This window comes from Sturnira hondurensis, unplaced genomic scaffold (assembly GCF_014824575.4).
Source record: "Sturnira hondurensis isolate 20B ecotype Veracruz unplaced genomic scaffold, ASM1482457v3 Scaffold0001872, whole genome shotgun sequence".
In the NCBI taxonomy this organism is placed as follows: Eukaryota; Metazoa; Chordata; class Mammalia; order Chiroptera; family Phyllostomidae; genus Sturnira; species Sturnira hondurensis.
This window is the reverse complement of record NW_028074503.1, coordinates 27,818,802-27,839,075: the sequence shown is the minus strand read 5'-3', so window position 1 is coordinate 27,839,075 and position 20,274 is coordinate 27,818,802. Positions and strand designations below refer to the sequence as shown.

Here is a 20,274-nt window from a genome sequence, read left to right as displayed (position 1 = left end):
GACAGTTCCATTGAATGTACTGTAAGTCATACCCTTTGGCTCTTAGAAGCCCATAGTATTTTATAGGAAGTAAGAGGAGTAATTTATAAATATTACAAATTTCAAAAGTATACTGCTAGGAAAGTTTAGAATATTAAGTATGTTCAATTAACACTTTTGAGCTCATTCTTTTCCAGAAAAAATGTAGATCCATAATCCTGACTGTATTTTACCACTAGTACACATTGCTGTTTGTACTTGTTAGAGAACAGAGCTAAATAGGTTGTCCACAAGTTTTCTGTTAAAGAAAATGGATTCTACACCATCAAAAAGGCATTTTATTGAGCGCTGCCCTGTGAACCAGACAATCGCGGTTCTATTCCCAGTCAGGGTTGCATGCCTGGGTTGCAGGCCAGTTCCCGGCAGCGGACACACCACAGGCAACCATACATTGATATTTCTCTCCCTCTCTCCTTCCCTTCCCCTCTAAAGATAAATAAATAAAATCTTTTTTTTTAAAGGCATTTTAATCATAACCACGGTGCAGAACATGTCGTACAAATTAAGTACCTTGAGGTCCGTACTGCTTCCGAGTGTTTTCTCAGTGCATACAGTCTGGTTTTGTTTGCAGAGAATTTCTATATAGCAGTACAAGTTACAGTGTGTATTTTCCAAAAGAATATCATAAAATCGTGAGAGGATAAATGACCAACATAATTAGTGATAGAGTCAAAAACTTGAAAGGCGGCTCCTGCTCTGGAGAGCACATTGGAGACAGTGAGAACTGTCAATTTGGACCATTCTGACAATGAGGGAGGGTCGTAAGGTCGTTTACTTGGTAGAATGAAGAACACTGAGTTTGCCAGCAAAGAGACCATGAGTGACCTTGGTGAGGGCGGTGGTTGGTTCAGAGGCTGGGCAGCCTCCTCCCCTCACAGTGGCTGTGTCATGTGCCTGAATGTCCATGTGGCAGCTGGTGGCAGGGCTTCCTGCCTGAGAAACACGGCCCCCTCATTGGCCCCTCTGCTACTCGAATACCATTGTCCTACAGATGGGTCCTCACTGATATTTGGGGGGAAGGGCAAGACATAAATTATTTGCCTCCTACAATGTTTTGTTTTGTTTTAACTGAGATGGAACTCACATGACATAAAGTAATCCTTTTTAAAGTGATCAATTCAGTGGATTGGTACATTCACAATGCCAAGCAGCTACCATGTCTATCTAGTCCCGATGCATTTTCATCACCCCTAAAGGACCCCCATGCCCAGTAAGCAGCTCTTGCCCTTTTCTGCTGCTGTTTTATAAACCTTTAATTTTATTGTATACACAAACATGTGTATACGTGCATGTGTGTACACACACATGCTTTACACATATCTATCTATCAAGGATTAGGAGAAAAGTCCTGATCTATCTGAGATTGAAATGTTCCAGATAGAGGACCTAATGTGCCCTAATTGTGTAAGCAAAGAACTATATACAGGGGTGGGGGAAAGTAGGTTTATACTTGTAATGCAATGGAGTATAAATTATAATACAATAATAAACTCTGTTTCATGTACTCGTAACTGTATACTACTTTTTTAAAAAAGATTTTATTTTTAGAGAGAGAGGAAGAGAGGGAGAGAGACATCAGTCAGTTGCTTCTCACATGCCCCCATCTGGGGAACCAGCCCGAAATTCCAGCCTGTGTCCTGACTGGGAATCGACCCTGCAGCCTTCAGGTTTACAGATGACACCCAGTCCCCTGAGCTACACCTGTCACGGCTGTAAACCTGCTTTTGCCCCACCCTGTATTTAATAGATGTTTCTCCAGGAGGGAAAAAAAAAAGAAGCAAATATCTCTTGCTTCTTTTTAACCTATCTGTATATTCCTCTTCAGTTCTCACTAGATACTAATTTATCAAGGAAAAAAGATGTATATCAATTCTGAGCCTTTTATTATGTAAAACTGCTGTATTCCTCATCCTGTAAAAACATTTTCTCATTAATTTCATCAACATTGAGAGTTTAAACTGCTTCCCTTATCTTAATGTTAAGCAATCATCTGGATTTTACATTTCTGTTTTAAACATTCAAAATTATTGAACAAAGTTATTTAGTTATCAAAGATTTCATTTTGGGGGAAGAAAGTCAGTGGGGCATTCATAGTGTAATTTTTATTGTTAAAGAAATTATTGTTGTTTGTGCTTATTTATACACTTGTTTTTCCAAAACAATAGCTGAGGTTGTTTAACAATAGTCAGCAGATTTTTAAACTGCATGTCTTTAAAATTAAGAAAAAGTAGATCAAGTGAAAAAATACTTGAACTTTAAATATTAGAGAAAGTCAGCGTAATTATATTTTAATGCACCCAAAAACAGAAAGTATTTGTTGTGAGCTACTTTTGTTAGGCTACCATTGCCCTTCATTCTCTCCTCACCTCCTTTCAGTTTTTTTAAAATAACTCGAATGGGTTATTTCTTTTGCATAAACATACAGAATATTACATCCGTCCATTTTCTAGGTGCTTGTTGCTCTTGTATAATTTCTCATGTGGCTCCTAATGAAAATTCTGGCCTCTTATTTGTTTTCAAATGTCCCACCGCCCCTGGCCTTGTGCTAGCTAGCAGCTCTGCTGTGAGTTTACTCAGTGAAACATTGCCAGTTGCTTTTACATAAAAGTTTGCCCTGGACAAAGGGGAGGGGCAGGTATTTGAATGGATAATAGAGAGGTGGCTGACTGGACATGGATGTTGACAATTTGCATCCTTTTTTTTTTACTTCAATCTGTGCCACAGAGTCATACATTTGGTGATTATTCCTCTACACGCTTTTGTTTTTAGTTGGAAGAAGTTGGGGCCTTATGTTTTGACACAAAAAAGATCATTTGTGCCTTGCCTGGCTTTGTAAAGGGGGATGGGCAGTAAGCTCCAGTGCACCATGGCAGTGATCCCCTTCCAAACTTCACCAGATTGGAAACTCGGTGTTCCTCACAGTCCTTCGGTGAGCAGAAGAGGAAGGCATCTGTTTGAGCCCCCAGAGTTAAGGTCGGTGCCTCAGAAAGTGCAGTGTGGATTCACCTGTAGTTGTACTGGGCATCGGTAGGCAGTACTTACTAATATGAACATTTGATCTCCAGATTCCTTAGACTGGAGGTGATTTGGAAGGATATTCTAGTCTGATCAGGGGCTAACGGTTCTGATCTGGGATTTGGCGTGAAAAGACCACGGTTCTGAGCCAAGTCCACCCTCCTGGAGTCATGTGACTCCTGGGAAGGGAGGGGCTTACCCTCCTCAGGGTCTGTCCCGGATGGATCTTGTGGTTAGATGGTCATTCACAAAGCAATTATTAAAGAAGGTAATGGATGCTGAAAGGGTTTGTAATGTAAAGTACTGTGAAGATACGAACTTCTACAACGATTAGTCAGAGAATTTCACCAAATTTCCTTTTATCCAGTTACGTTCAAGGCCAAAGAAGGTATCTAGAAAAGTGTATATCCCTTTGCGGGAGTTGCTTTGTTGAGTGTTCCTCTTGTCTTTCCAGTATCTGTTAGAATCTTGGTCTCCCCTTCTCATTCTTGCTTGGGTCTCTGTTCTTGAAGGTGTGTCTTTCTCCTTTTGTCTCACCCTTCTTTCTCCCTCACTGAGCTGGCTTTCTGGCCCTCTGTGAGGCTCCCACCCACACACAGCACTGAAGACACTCAGGACTGGAGGACTAGGAATGGCGCGTTCAGGGTTGCACAAGGTCAAGCTCCAAAGTAATCAGCGTTTTTCTTTCCTGCTGCTTTCCCTTCTTGGAAAGCCCGCTCTGTGCCTTCCCCCTTTTTCTATTTCCTTCTCTCGTACTTCAAAATTAATTCTTGAGAAAAGATCTGAGATTTTATCACACAGAAGTGAACTAACTGCGAAAAAACTCTAACAGTGTTTCCCAAGATGAGGGATGACTGGAGATGTGCTGAAAGCGGGTTTGTGGCCATGGAGTTTTTCCCGGGGATCCAGGCTGTTCCCCCGGGAGTAATGGACATGAACTAAGGTCTGCAGTGATTTGTTTGCTTCAGTGTTGCCGGAGGCAACACCTGTTAACACCCAGGGAAGGATGTCAGCACTAGACTTCCGGCATCAACCTATGGACTTGGGAATGTGTCAAAGAGAAAAGGGTAGGGAATGAGTCTCTTAGAACTCTTAAATATGGAGCATTATAGGTAATCACCAAAACCTCTGAAGAAAGCTTAGCCTTAAAACGCATCGAGAAGTGAAATGCACTAAAATCTGTTTTGTCGGAAAAAACGAGTGTTTCTTGTTCTTTATTATGATGTTATTCTTAGTTTGACGTGTATCTTGTGTGTCCATTCATTCATTCTTGCATACGCTTAGAACTGCTTGAGCTTGGGCTGCAGCAGGTACCACACACACAGTGCACAGCACCTCTGCACATTTTTATCGCACTTTTTAAACCTTATTGTTTCTTTGATTGATTCTTCTCACCAGGCCTTCTTAGTCATTGAATAGGCTATAGAAGAATTCATGCTAATCAACACTGGAATCAATGTATTAATTAATCAATCAATTAATTTCTGGCTTTATTATAACTTCTTAGAATTTGTTGTCATCTGAGAGATGCGCTGCCTACATTTAATTAATGTCACAATGCCTGCAGGAGTCAAAAAGCTATTTATTGACAGTATGACCAACAGTGTTTTGATGTTTCAGCACTTCCTGTTACACATTAGTTGTCATGTTAAAAAAAAAAGCAAACAATTGGTAGCCAAAGACGCAAAGATGGTGCTGAGATGAGAGATAATCCATTAGAAAGCTGGACATTCGTGAATTTGACATGTGACTGTATATAGAGATGTAAATAATTTATTACATCTATTTGTTATTCACAATAATTAGAAATAATAGTAATATTTTAATATTACCTTTAATTTCTTACTTTTGGGATTTTATTTACCTTATTTTTAAAAAGGGGAAGGGAGGGAGAGAAACATCAATGTGTGGTTGCCTCTTGCGCACCCTGTACTGGGGACCTGACCCACAACCCAGGCATGAGCCCTGACTGGGAATGGAACCAGTGACCCTCTGGTTTGCAGGCCAGCACTCAGTCAACTGAGGCACACCAGCTAGGGCTTCATTTCTGATAACTATTTAATAAATAAAAGCTTGAGAACAACTTAGGTGTTCGGAGCATATTAAAGAGTTGACCTGCAGCCTTTTATCTGTGCCAGTCCAGAGCCTGGTAATGAAGCCAATTCTCACGTGAATAAGTAATAAAAGGAATGTAATCAGGAAGAAGTCAGGTTTCACCTGGACCAAATTTTATGCAAGTAAGTATTTCAAGAGTTCTTTAGCCAGGTGTAATTTGATCAGTTTATGGCATCCTCAGCCAGGGCCCAGGTACTCATAATGTCCACTGTTAGCAGTGGACATTCCTGTGATGTACCATGTTGAAAGAAATAGCAAACATACAGTGTCTGCTCAGTTAAGGCCAAGAGCAAGAGAGATGCAGGTGTCAAAATAAAAAGAAGTGTTTGTAGCCAGAGGTTAGTACACATTAGATAGGACTACATTCGCACTTCACTCGAATGCTTTAAATGATATCATGCTTTTTGTCAACTTTGTGTCCTTGTATTTCACCATCAAGCCCCAGTGGCACTGTCAACAGGTCACTTAGCCTCTCTGTCTTCAGTACCACTGAACAAGAGCATCAATACCTGCGAGCGCTTCGCTCGGCTTCACGTCTGGAAGACACATGAAGAAGGGCCCTCTCTGTAGCAGTACACAAGAAGGTCCTCTGTGCTTCCCCCATCGAGGTGGACGAGTGCTGTCTTCTGCCAAATCAGCATTCTCAGGCCTTTGGCCACTGAGTGGCCAGGGAGCAGAGGGGCCCGGGATTCTAGAAAGCTGGAGTCCGTAGGAGTCCATGAACACCCCGAAGGGAGGCCTGAACTGTCAAGAGATAATGTAGCAGAGTAGTGGTTACAAGTTCAAACTCTGCAACGAGACTGACAACAGGATTTTGAATTCCAGTTTTTCTACTGGACAACTTGGAGCAGGTTCACTTGGCGCTGCCTCAGATTCCTTACCTGTAGAACTGATGCAATCATACATCAGTGTATTATTGATGTGTTTTGTCTTTACACTAGCCCTACCTGTGTATTTTGTCTTTACACTAGCCCTACCTGTGGGGCTAGTGTAAATACAAAATGGTTATGTGCACAGTTTTGCTAGGAGAGTGTCTAGCATATAGTAACTGTTAGTACTTTTACCACTGTCGTCATTTTGTCATGCTGCCTGTGACAGGAGTTCGGGGCTGGCAGGCGTTAAGACTAGGTCCTTTTCCAGTTCTGAAAAGTGTTAAGCTATGGATCTATAATAAATTATCTTTTCTTTGTTTCTAATTGGTAACTCCTTTCATTGTGGAATAGTATCTGAAAACAACATAAAATCTCAAATGTTCCATATTTGCGATATCATAGCAGAGTGAGCCTAATCCTACCTGTCCTGGCATTTTTCTGCCTCAGGTTTGCAAATGGTACACACTGAAAATACTTCCAAAATAATGGCACACTGTGTAGATTTAAATCACAGAATAGTGTTACATAATTATTAGTGATTCTTGGGGTTTTTTTTAATGGAAGCCGGATTGTTTTTCTTCCTCGTAAATTTCTGTATGTGTCAAGGGCTTTGTAGACTCATTGTTTTTAGAGTCTGAAATTTGATTTAGAGATATGAAAAATAAACTGCAGCTAGATAAATTTAAAAAAAACATAAGAAGAGTATCCTTGCCTCTTTATGTGAATAAAAGAAAGAATGAGGTAAACTCGCCGTAGAGAACGCCAGGTGTCTCGTAGCTCCTCTGGCGCTCTGCACACAGGAGGCCCACGGCTCACCACGGCCCCGCTCCCTCCATTACAGCATCAGCACTGGGCCTGCTGCGGGCGGGGAGCTCTGAAGGGCACGTGCCCACCCACCGCACTGCGCCCATCCTCACGTGCTTACGCAAGGCCTCTTCCGTGTGGGTCCCTCAGGTCCCTGCATCTCCTCCCTGTTGCTTCCTTCTTGACTTTCTTCTGATGTCTTTCTGACATCTTTCACTTATACAGTTTGATCGATAAAGATACAAAGAAAGAAAGGAATACAGTTTTACTACTTCTTCTTAACACAGAAAAAGAAATTTGGTGGCTGAGAAGGATAAAACTCTTGGCTATAATTCGTTTATTGGATTTAGCCTCAGATTTCATTTACTCATGAACAGATCATCAAAATTCATCTGATATTTAGAAAGATAGTAAAATTACATGCAGGATTTGTGGCTTGGTACATGGATATATGTTCAAAATGACATGTTCTGTGTTTATTACATATTCAAGGAATTTCTTTTACAGAGATTATGCATATTTTCTTTCATATATTTTTGCAATGCAGTATGTTAAAGACAGGTCATTACTTGTCAGCAGAAATAAAATATGGATATCATATATGAATGGTACATTTTACACATTTTTGGTAATTGTATAAAAAATCTTTAGATTACCAATAAAATGTCTTAAGGAGTAAACCCCTTCTTACTGGGAGTTATTTTAGGACACTTAGAACTATTTAGATAATTCCTATGGAAGCCTCAACTGATTTAAAAGGAAATAAAAGCATCACAATTTCAACAACTAACACCCAAAATTTCTCCATTTGTAATTAAATATCCATCTATCTGTCAATGTACTGCAGACATTTATGTGTTATCGCTAAATAGATTTCCTATTTATGTGATAATAATGCAAACTGGCCTCCCAACCATCACTTGGAAATGAATTCGGACCTCTTTCCATCAGTAAATATTCCTCCGCTTGGTAATTATACAGAGAATATAGATTGGGTGAATAATTTTTATTCCTGCAGTTTGCTTTTGGTCATTTAGGGTTTTTTGCACTCTGGGTTGTTTATTGCCATACTATTATAGTCCCTTGAGCATTAGTCACCTTACCTTCAAACCTCGTAATAACGTACCCAACTTTGTTACTCAGATCTGTGTATTAACCTTTGATGACATTACTGTTCATTAGAATACACAAGTTATAAAGTTAACAAAGACTTTTAAAAGGAGAGTGTCCAGAGGACTGGACAGAAATGAGGCACCCTGGGCTCTGCCCAAGCCCTTGGGTAAGTCTTTCAGCCTCTTCTTTTTGCTCATTTGTAAAATGAGGTTGAACTCATTTGAGCTTTAAACATATGACACCAAGGGGCAAGACAGTGGAAGCAGGTAGAAAAATCGCATGGAAAGAGAAAGGAACGTGTGTAAAGAAGTGATACAAAAGGATTTAAAAGAAAAGAAAAAGTAGTAAAAAGTCAAGAGAGAATAGAATGGAGGGACCCAATTACCAATAATATGAAAACACATGATTAGAAAAGGTTCAAAATCTCTTCAGCCTTCATTGTCTAAAAAAGGTGATTATTACACCATGTCTGACCAAAGACTTTAGAGGCCAAGGACAAAATTGCAGTTAAAGAGTTTCTTGCTTTTATTCCCTGCACATCCAGAAACCTGGGGCCACAGATGCCCTTCCCTAGTGTTCTACTGGAGACAACGTGTAAAAAATTGGCAGATGGTTATAAAAAGGACTTAAAAAAATGTGTGGTAAGACAAGGCCTCTAAACAGTGTAATAGTGCGAGGCATCTCAAAGTACCAAAACTGAAATCTTAATGCCCTAGCATTCAGTAATGTCAAAACGTTAATTAACTATTGGTTGTATGCTAGGTACTAGGGATACATAGGAATCTGCCTCTCCCTCGGGTCCCCCAGAAGAGTTCTTGCTTTCGTAGCCTAACGAGAGCAGCAAGTCTTCACTGAGCTGGTGTTGCTGCAGTAGCCGCTGTAACTGAGGGGGACATGCATGGCCCAGTCGGACTCTCCGTAGACGAGCCTGACTCGAGACCAACGCTTCCAGGAGCACTTTCTGCCAGGGTGGAGTTCCGTGGTGGTGATGTGCAGTGGCCTTGTGTGCTGCCCGAGCACTCGAAATGTGGCTACTATGACAGAGGACTGAATAGTTCACCTGATTTGATTGTAACTAAGCTTAAATCAGATGACCACGATACTAAATGGCTACCACATTGGACAGCACCATTGTGGACATGTTAAAAATAGCTATAAGCAATAAGTAGCACTTACAACAAGATATAAATAATGACACTGTTTATTGAGTGACAACCACAGAATTAGAAGTTATGCGGAACAGTAACTCACTCCAATTCTCACAGTGAGAACAACCTCATTTAAGCAAGGAAACTGAGGCTCTGAGAGAGAAACCACTTCAGGTCCTCCCAACTAGTTGTGAGGGCTGGAATCGGAGACGAGTTGGTCTGTATCCAGAACTGGGCGGCTTCTCCTGTCCTACCCAGTCCGTTTTGGTGTTACCTGCAGACTGTCTCTTTTCGGTGCCTCTTCCCCCTGCTCTACGGACCAACCAGCGATATACCTGTAACTTGGTGGCATAGAACAATTACATTGTCCACTTTAACCCATTTAATATGAAGGTATTACTGTCCCTGGGCCATTCTTTTCTCATTGTGACCCATGTCCTACAGACAATATGGTAAGACTTGAGGGTCCAATCCGGTAGTTTCCTAACTAGGGTGAGCTGATCACCTACAAGTACTTTTCCCCATTAGATCCTGAGAAGGGTCAAGGCATGTGCCTGGGTCTGCAGACTTCAAGGGCACACTATCAACTCTTGGTGTTTGAGTATGTAACTGTCACGCTTTAGGATATCGGTGAAATTTCCCGAGGTCTGCGCTGTGAAGCGAGCCTCTCTTAGCACTTGGGAATCTGAGGCACGGTCCTGCTCGGCCCTTTTCTACTCCTCATGGAGCACACAGCAACTGTCCTCAAGGGTCTGGAAGTCTCAGTCACAGTGTTTTACTTGTTCTGAGCTGGTTCTGTCTGGAAACTACATGTTCGGATGGTACCTGCAGAGTCCCAGAGGGGTGGGAACATTTAGGAATGTTAAAGGTGCGCCGTGTGAGCCCGCATCTGCCCCGCAACCCCACTCACTCACACTGCTCGTGCTGCAGACCTGTGGCCGGGTCAGTCGATCTCTGCAGAGCTGAGTGTCCTGCTTCAGGAAGCAGGTCACTTTAACACAGACTGGCTTCACTCTGCACACGTTTTACCACATTTTAATTTTTAAAAGGTAATTATGCAACCACACAAGAATATTTTTCTACACACTGTGGCCAAATAGAGCCTTGCATTGATAATTTTAAGTACCCTTCATTTTTCACTTTTAGGAGCAAGGAATTGTTTTTTCAATGGAAACAACATTGACTTTGATAACCTGTTAAATCCTTTCTTTACCACTTGTTAAATTTTTTTAAAGATTTCAATTATTTATTTTTAGAGAGAGGGAAGGGAGGAAGAGAGGGAGAGAAACATCAGCCAGTTGCCTCTTGTACATGCCCCACTGGGGACCTGGCACGCAACCCAGGCACGTGCCCTGATGGGAATCGAACTGGCGCCTCTCACTTTGCAGGATGATGCTCACCAACCGAGCCACACCCGTGGGGCACCACTTGTTAGATTTTTAATGTGGAAAAGTATCTTAACTTTACAGAGTCACATGTGTCCACATAATAAAAACATTAACAGCAAAACATTAATACTATTATCCGAGGTTTTGTACCTGCTTAATATGTGCCAATTATTATTCTGGTTGCTTTAAATACGTTATATCATTCAGTGCTTACAAGGAGTTTGCATTGAAGGTACTGTCATTCCCCATTTTGCAGGTAGGAACCTTAAAACCACAGAGGTCAAAGTAACAAGCTCATCGTTGTCTAGATAATGAATGGTCAGATCCAGGCCAGTTTGGCCCAGGAACATAGTAATGATGGTGTTACTGTTACCTATCTTGTATGATCATTAAGATTAGAAATACTATGCAGGGTGGGGCAAAAGTAGATTTATAGTTGTTCACATAATACAATAATTAATAAATAATAATAATACAAAACAAACTGTGTTTTTGGTACTTACAATTGTAAACGTACCTTTGCTTCACCCTATAAGTGGATATCTTAGCACAAAAGCTATCCGACAAAAGACCCTAAACAAATAGTAATTATTGTTATTTTTTAAATCTCATAAGTGAGACTGGTAAGCCAAGAGAAAAAAGTAGGAAACAACAATAGGAAAAAGTAGAATATTCATTTACTCCCTTAATTTTTCTTTCTTTTTTGTCTAGTTTTCTTCTTTTCTGATAGGCAGAGGTTGTGGTTAAAAGAGTGTGTCGTGTTACTGTTTCTCGGGTGACTGCCTAGGAGATAATCGAGACCACTGGGTGGGGCACTGATGTGCCCCTGGTAATACTTCTCCAGTTACAACAAGGAGTAAACGTGAAATGAAAAGATTTCCTATTTTTATCAGTTCAGGGTTTAATGTTATCTAGAGAGCTTTGCTAAACTCAGAATGTTTGTATGTATAGTTTTGTTGTAAATTCATAATTGTAAGAAAAAAGGTAGGGTGTTTACTTTGTATATTGGCTACTTTGCTGTTAGTTTTCCATCAAGCTTTTATTAAACATATAATACATTAAAAAGCTGTCACCTGTGAGCTTTTTCCATGTTTCCCCAATTTCAGTTTTGCAACAAAAATTTCTCACTTCTTCAGTTACTCATAGGGGTGGAATCAGAGCACCAAAGGCACCTGGATCTGAGCTACCAGAGAAAAACTGAGTGTAGATTTTGTTTTCCTTTACTCTCTCATCTTTCATTGGTGGGGTTGCTTCAGTGCCCTGAACTACAGTCTGAGATTTTTATTTTTGTTTCACTGGACTGATATTCTGGCGTTGGTCATTAAAAATGATTCTATTTAAAGATATCTGGCATGTTTGTCATTCTTCGTTAAATAAAAACCTGTCATACTTAACAAATGTGTATACTGTTTTTCTATTAAATCTAGAATAGTGATAATTAAAATTTAAATGATGTCAGTTTTTCCTTACTGAATTTAGTATCTCTATTAAAATACCTTATGGAAAACCTACACTCTGAAGTCTTTTGATTGAGAAATCGGCAAAATGATTGACCGATCTAAAAATAATGGATCCGCTCATTGGTCATCTAGGTTATTAAAGATGAAAACATTAAGGATAACTGAAGTAGGAACATTATTTTCACTCTGTTTTCATAAATAACATCTTATGCCTCCACCTCCATTTTTAAAGAAGGTAACCTTTAAATAGTGGAAAATAAGGAACAGTTGATAATGGTATAGCTTGGTCAACTTGTATATCTTTAGCCGTTGGTTGGGCCATCTCTTCATTGAATTTTCTCATAGTTAAAACCTGGGTACAGGAGTCTTGAACTAAATAAATTGTTTTCTTTCTTCTACTTTAAAGGTGTAATAACTTCATGTGATATTTATTAACATAAACAGATCTATAGAACATTTACCTTAAAAACAACTTTTCAGTGACAGGGATGAAGTGTAAATGACATACCTGATCTTTAAATTATGATATAAAGAAAATAAGACATGGAAAAGTTGCCTTTTTAAAAAAGCTGTGGAACAGTGGTCCATTTCTTCTTAACAAAGACTTTCATCTTGTCTAAAGAGTCTTCATTTGGTGACAATGCCACAAAAAAACAATTGCATAACATAAGATTTCCTAAGAACTGTTTTGATGCTGTAGATACTCTTTTACATGCAGACAGCATTTATGAATTTGGAGTGAGTGACCTTACCCATAGATCTTTGAGCTTGATCATAATTCATAGTCAAAGGAACTTCCTTATACACAAAATTACCAAAGATTGGTCCTTATTTCACAAAAGAAATATCAAATAATTCTACCAAAATTGGTGGGAGGGTGGATAGCATTTGTAGGAGCCATCAAAAGGTGTTGACATAATAACGTACATATTTAAAGATAATGCAGTAGAGGCCCTGGCTGGTGTAGCTCAGCGGATTGAGCGCGGGCCTGCAAACTAGAGGATCGTGGTTCGATTCCCAGTCAGGGCACATGCCTGGGTTGCAGGCCGGTTCCCTGCAGGCCAACTCCCAGCAGGGGACGCACAAAAGGCAAGCATACATTGATGTTTCTCTCCCTCTCTCCTTCCCCTCTAAAGATAAATAAATAAATAAAATATTTTTAAAAAAAGATACTGCAGTAGAATATGTAATTAAAATGAAACTATCACCCCCAAATGACTTAATAATGAATCAGAGTTTATTTCCAGTTTTAGAGTGAATGTGTTTATTTCTGAATGTGGCACGAACACGCAGTCTACGTATGTTAACACCGACTGGCCAAAGGGCTGTGTGGCCAATAGCCTGTAGATGTACTGCAGTCGTATCGTGTTCGTTCTGTCCTCAGAGTGGGATGACTTAGTTTCCAATGTCCCCTTTTCCAGAAGGTCATGTTTTCTTTCATCTTTTTAACCTACTCTCAAGACCTCCAAATACATTTAGCCGTATTTCTGAAACCGTTGGTAGTATAGTTCTGGAGAAAATACTGGGGTTTGCTTCACACAACTTAGAGTGTTGATTTCTGTGAGGATCAGGGCTTAAGTTTTATTCTTTGTTCCTTAAAGAGGCTTGACAATTTTTTTCTTTATTGTAAGCCAATTGAAAATAGAAACTAATAGGCGTTTGTACATTTAAAATATGAAGAACATATAAAAACATAATGAAATATAGCCCATGAAATGTAGGGCTTATCTCCCTCCATGACGTAGGAAAAATCCTTGTTTTCTGCACATGGGTTTTCTGGGGTCTCTTTTGTTTTGTTCAGTCTGCAGGACCTCCCGACTTTCAAGGGCACCGTGGGGCACATGTAGCATTTATTTGATGTATGTATGTGTGTGCATATTTTTCCACATCTGTCTCTGTGGACCTATCCTTTGTGAAATCCTAACCCTCGTATTAATGCTTAGTTTGTGATTCATGGTGTTCTGAGAGCAATTATATAATTTTTCTTAGGGTGTTTATTTGATGTGCACTGTAAAAAAAGGAGTTATTTTTCTGGTAACCCTGCCGTTGCCTTTTTATTGGTGAATTTCCCTTGCTTTTACTGTGACCTGTGAATATCACTGTAGGCTCACTGCCAATTCTGTGAGCCGCTGCCGGCTTCAAAATGGAGGCAGGAAGGGATCCATTTTCATCGAGAGGATGACAGTGTTTCAGTCTCTCCGGCCATCTGGACAGGGGAACTTCTGGAGCGAAAGGGAGTGGGGGCTTAAAAAAAATCAGAGTTAGCAAAAAAAGGGCAAGGGAAAACCAATTAAAGTTAAACTATACCTTATGAATTTATGCTTTTCCAGCATGCTGTCATCTTTAAAGGAAATATAAACAAGAAATAACACAGGTTATTTTTATAAAGACCCGTTTCCCCGAGTCTCATGAGTATTAGTAAACAAATGTAAGTAAATCAGGATCCTGGCACAGTTTGTTGCGCACACAGATAGAGTAAGAACTGGGAAGGAGGGCTGAACCCCCCCCCCCACCCCCTTCTGGTACACACATCGGTTGTTGGTGGTCTGTGTAGATCTGGGCATCAGTGGCCTTTCCCAGGCATCTCTGCAAAAGGCTGACACTATGGCCGTTGAATGTTCCAGGATATATTTGTCACTTTCTATGGTTTGAATGGTGCATTTGTTTTTTCTCTCTCTCAAAAGTGAAATTTTAATTGAGAGGTAGAGTAAAAGGGGGTGCTTTGTAAATTGTATAAACGTCTAACCATGATCCCACACACATAAAACTAATAAAATATTGAATGTCAACTGCAAATGAAAAATTTTAAAAATTAAAAAGGAGAGGCTTGATGCAGGTCTTTCTCTTTTTACCTTTCACATACTCTTGTTCCATCTATTTTTCTTTAAGGATGTTTAAATTCCCAGGACCACTCTATCACCCTTGTGGAACATTTATAACTAGATATGGTTCGCAATATTCTTGCCTGTGACTGAAAAATGTCACACCTGGTTTCCCATTCACAAAAATATAATGAGCATTTTGGCAAGGGTGTTTGTGTCCATTTGTTTTTCTGAAAGGAGCGGTGTCTCTAGGCTTTCGTCGGGTTTAGAATGCACATGGTAGAAATCTAGCCTTCTGCGCCTGCTTCTTATAAAGTAATGGCCCTTGAGATACTTTGGTCAGTGCGGCCAGCAAAATTCAACTGCCTCTCCTTCCTCAGGTTTACGCCCCATCAGCAAGCACTGCCGACTACAATAGGGACTCGCCGGGCTACCCGTCCTCGAAACCAGCGGCCAGCACCTTCCCCAGCTCCTTCTTCATGCAAGGTAAGATGTCACCGCCCCTAATGGGACACCACTGGACAGAGTCCCCCTGGGGCTCTCCGTGTCATATATGGGACGAACGACTGCGGAGCTGGTACCCAGGAAGTGGAATGCTAGGCAAGTGGAGGATGTTGAAGACCATGCTCTTCTCAGGATTATATTCATTACTAATGAATGAATGAATGAATTAAAGTGTTACTAAGATATTTTTAAAATGAAAGCTCCTTGAACAATAATGAGTTAAAGATTAGACTGGTTTATTTGCTTTAAAAGAACTAATGCTTCTTGGAGGATGGTCTTCCATGATGATTTCAGCGTCTTCTCACCCTAAGAAGAATGTGTATGTATGTTTTAAAGTGTTTTGGCCCAGTGTGTATTTTGAACATCCTAGATTTAGCCATCTGGGAGCAACTTGCCATTGTGAATAACTTTATATAAAATTTTTAGCCACTTATAGGTAAGAACAAGAGTCTCATTTGGGTAGATGCAGTGACCTCTCCAAAGACTGGAATATTATTTCATTTTACAACAAAAGTTTTATCCCACCATGCTAACTGGTGTAGGGGGAAAGACCCAGTTTTTCCCAGACAAATGTAGAGAATTATAGCTTTGTGGGAAATGGACTATTTCCCTTCTCCTACCTGGCCAGTACATGTGATTAAATGCACACGGAGGGGGAGGGGTGGTCTCTGAGGCCCCTTTCTCCTGCTGGAAGAAAGACCAAGATGGTTAAAACGACAGCAGCTGCTGGAAGAACAGAGGGTTTGGGAGATGCAGCTGAGGCTCCATTGCTGATGTGTCCATGGCACTTACTGCCATAATGTGATGCTCATTTACCAAGTTCACACTCTGAAATTTAGACATGCAGTTGACCAAGAACCCCTGTATGCAGAACTTGACCTCTTCTGCCCGGGAGTGAGAACCCTGTTCGAGTGTGCCCTTGGCAAAGTGCCACGGGGTTTCCTTCTTCATGCTGCTCTAGGAAGGGCCGTATCATGGGAATTGGCATGCGTGGGGCAGCCTGGGGTCTCACTTAGGCTATAGTGGACACACTCAAAATCATTCTGATTAAATTGACTTATTTTTCCCCCGCAGAGTGTTAGCTCTTGTAGGTTATTACCTCACATGTGAAATTCCATGGAAAATCTATAAAATTGAATCGAATGGGTCCCCCAGGAACAGAGAGAATTTGTTCCACGTATAATGGAGCTTGTGTGCCCAGGGATCCTTTATCTGTGACCTGTCCTAGCCGTAACTCTCCAAGGAGCACACCAGGGTGTGCCACACGGGTGTGTCCTCTTCAGCTGTTAACAGCAGCCGCCTGGGCAGCCGCTCGCTCTTTGGGGACCAGTCGGTGAAATTGCTCCCAGTGCTCATAGAGACTGTGAACTCAAGGGTTCATCACTCAAAGCAGATTTTCATTGAGACGCTTTGCAAAAGGATAGGTGGTTCTACCTGATTTCAAGAAGGTGGCTTCCTTAAAATGCGCACACTACACCGGAATCAGGCAGGTGAAAACGATAGGTTCCTCTTCCTACAGGCCATGCAGAGTGTGGGGAAAAAATTTCTTTTCTGCACATGAACACCCAAAAATGCAAAAAAAATTGAGTTGACATTTATGATGAGCACAACTAATTTGCACATGTCTACTTCTATTCTTTTAAAACAACACTATGCCAAGATCATGGGATATGATAAATATTAATTTACTGTGAAAAGCATAATTTATGTAAAATATGTATTTTTATAAGTCTGCATTGAATTGAGTGTTCTGTGCTAACAAATCCTAAATGTATTTCCATATAGTGCCTCATGTTGTCATATGTTTCAAGAGACTCCTGTTCAATTATATATATTCTCAATTTATTTGGCATATTTGCTATCTATTTGTAATGTTAGTGGTCTTGAACTTTTGACATCTAAGCCTCCTCAATCTCAAGTCTAAAGCTGAAGTAGATGAAGAATAACTTCCTGAAAGTTTCAGGTGTTCACATTGCCATCCCGGAAACGGTGCATCCTGGCCCCGTCTCACGCCGCCTCCTTCAGCGAGCGGCGCCTGGTGCCGCGGGGAGCCAGGCCCGAAGACACGTGCGGTTCAGGAGAGAGCCGGGGCCGTGTTTTCAACCTGCTACTCTGCGGCCTCTTTATTTTTAACTTGAATCTCCATGTTCTAGTTGCAGTTCTTAAATTATCAAAATCATAGACATGATTTTGCTTGCATAGTTTTTAAGAAATCTGTAGATTATTTCTCCCTGCCCTGACACTAGTTCATTTTGCTGAATTCTGATTTCTGCATTTAAAATCTCAGGGAGGGAAAAAAAGCCTCATGAAACATAGTGTCAGATTTAACTTGCCTATTGCCTAAAAGCCCTTTATTAAGTAAAATGCATGGTGAAAATAATCTTATTTTCACGAAACAATATGTGCTGTAGAGTTAACACCTAGCTGGCAGCCTGGTCCGTATCTGGCACTGGATGATTTTTGTTCAGTCATTGACACAGGTAAAAAGTGAATGAGCCCGGCAGTGACATAGGTCCTGCCCCCTCCACTCCCATCCCCTTCACTGGAGAAACCCAAAGCAAACAGGAGCAGTCTCTCATAGTAACTTCTAGTCCAACAGGCCCAGAGGGTGAAAAGAATTTGGGGGAATGTTTTTAATATGGTATTAACAAAAGATTGACTTGATATTAAAAGATATTTTATAAAATGTTCATATTATTTTAATGTTCTTGTAAACTGCTAGATAATTGTGTAAAATCCAGAGACCCAAAAGAGACTGTAGCATCGTGTGTACCTCATGATATATGTGTACTCTTTGAACTGCTGCAGAAGCCTTAAGGCAGCTGTAGAACTAACTACATGCCCAAAAACGTAAAAAGGAGACAGACTCGGAACGATGTATCTGAGTCATCACCTCCTCCCTACGTCATAATGTAATTTCACCTTTCATTCTGTCTCCTGCATTTGTTACTAAAGTGAAATTCAATTTTTTGAAGATGTGTTCTTTTAAATTATTACTTATTTCAGTATATGTTTTGTGAACTAGTAAATGTGCCAACTGTGTAATGTCTTGATATTTTACTTTCACCCCAAAATGTACGAACAGTTTAACTTTTAGTTTTCATAGAAAAAAAATAGAATACTTCTAAGAGATGTTTCCTTTGACATCAAGGTACCCTGCTGACTTGACATGATTCCATGTAGTGACGTGTTCTGGCTTTCTTTTACAGTTGGATTTTTACTAAGGACACTTTACTGTGTTAAATATTTATGTTTGTTTGGCAACGTAGAGTCGTTTGGGAAAAAATAGTGATGACTGTCTTCTGATGTAACCAGCTAACCACCACAAAGATGAATGCACACAGACAGTCATTTTCAAGGCAGTGAAAAAACTGCTCTATAAGGCGAGGCTGACTGCCTCAGAAAAGTCACCGTTTTCTTTGTCCTTTACAGATGGCCATCACAGCAGTGACCCTTGGAGCTCCTCCAGTGGGATGAATCAGCCTGGCTACGGAGGAATGTTGGGCAATTCTTCGCATATTCCACAGTCTAGCAGCTACTGTAGCCTGCATCCGCACGAGCGCTTGGTAAGGCAGATTTACGTGGTAATGGGGATGGGACAGCTCCATTGTTAAATCCCATCCTCTGTCTTTCCTTGCATGTACTCAAGGACTCGGGAAATGAATGCCAAATGGGTCCACACCCGTCATTCTCACAGTTGTGTCATTTTGTGTCAGAGATGTAACTGAATCAGATCAGCTTTGTGAGGCCTTTCCGAGTCGCCTGGGCATTGTTCTCTTACCTGCGTTTGCTCCTGTGCTGTCTTTTTCACGATATCAGCGTCCTTTGTTACCTAAACACACCCTACGCTTGAGTCGCAGAATTCAGTAATGGCTGACCCTTGTTTGTTTGTGTGTTCGGGTGTTTGTTTGTTTAGGCTGTCTGTCGTTTGGAGCCTATACTGCAGGGGGCAGAGTGACAGACTGCGGACTCTCAGGCCAGGCGGTGGATGGCGCCTGGATGTTTCCATTCCCCCTGCACGGCTTCTGTCACTGGAGACAGCTTTGGCCTGTTGTGTCGCGCTGGGAGGAGAGAGTTCATTTTTCTGCGCACTCCCACCAGTAACAACAGCCGTGGGGTTTCTGTATAGAGCAGATTCCAGGTTTTCCATACTTTAGTTTTAATTCCACACCCTCCGATCTCCTAGTGGTGCTCTGTTCTGCCTCACTCCGACTCCAGCTGAAAACTGCGGTATAATGCTACCCTTTTTTTATTTTTTATTAACTAAAGGTTCCACTCTGCCCATCACCTGCACTCATCCGCTGTAGTATTGCTCTTTATTCTAGAGGAAGCAGCTCACCTGATATTTTTCCAGCCTCAAAAACAGCCATAGCCAAGAAGCCATGCACGGATCCCAGCCTGTCATTAAATGGAGGAGAGAGTGCTTCTAGGGCATGAGCTGGTCCTGGGATGCACGTGAGACGGGGCTGGGTCCCTTGTGCGGTAACGTAGCTTTAAAAATGTGTGGACACCTGATCCAACAAATGCAACAGATGAGGACAAGTCCGCTTATAATGAATGGTGTTTATATCATTTCTCTTCATATTTTTTAAAATTTTTATTTATTTATCTTTAGTAGGGAAGGGAAGGCGAGAGGGAGAGAAACATCAATGTATGGTTGCCTCTCGTGAGTCCCCTGCTGGGAACTGGCCTGCAACCCAGGCATGTGCCCTGACTGGGGATCGAACTGCGATCCTCTGGTTCATAGGCCTGCCCTCAATCTACTGAGCTACACCAGCCAGGGCTCTCTTCATCTTTTAAGTTGCTCCTTTTTTCTAATACCCAGGTTTACATTTCTCTGTTCTGATATGGGATGTAGCAGTTTCTAGAATTCCATAGTCTTTTCTCTCTTTTGCTCAACCACTAGAGATACAGAAAAGGTAACTTATATCCTGATCTAACAACCGAAAACATCCCAGAACTTTAAGATTCCTGAAATCCTTGAAAATACCTAT

The 20,274-nt window shown here is 40.9% G+C and overlaps 1 protein-coding gene across 20 annotated transcripts in view; it reads left to right on the top strand.

Annotated features, from left to right (window-relative positions):
* The window catches only part of TCF4 (transcription factor 4), a 332,565-nt gene that overhangs the window by 267,670 nt on the left and 44,621 nt on the right, over window positions 1-20,274 (top strand). For all 20 annotated transcript variants that reach the window (XM_037034619.1, XM_037034665.1, XM_037034636.1 and 17 more), the window contains 2 exons: window positions 15,157-15,262; window positions 18,713-18,846. In XM_037034619.1, the coding sequence (XP_036890514.1) occupies window positions 15,157-15,262; window positions 18,713-18,846 (240 nt within the window). The remainder of the gene's footprint in view (window positions 1-15,156; window positions 15,263-18,712; window positions 18,847-20,274) is intronic.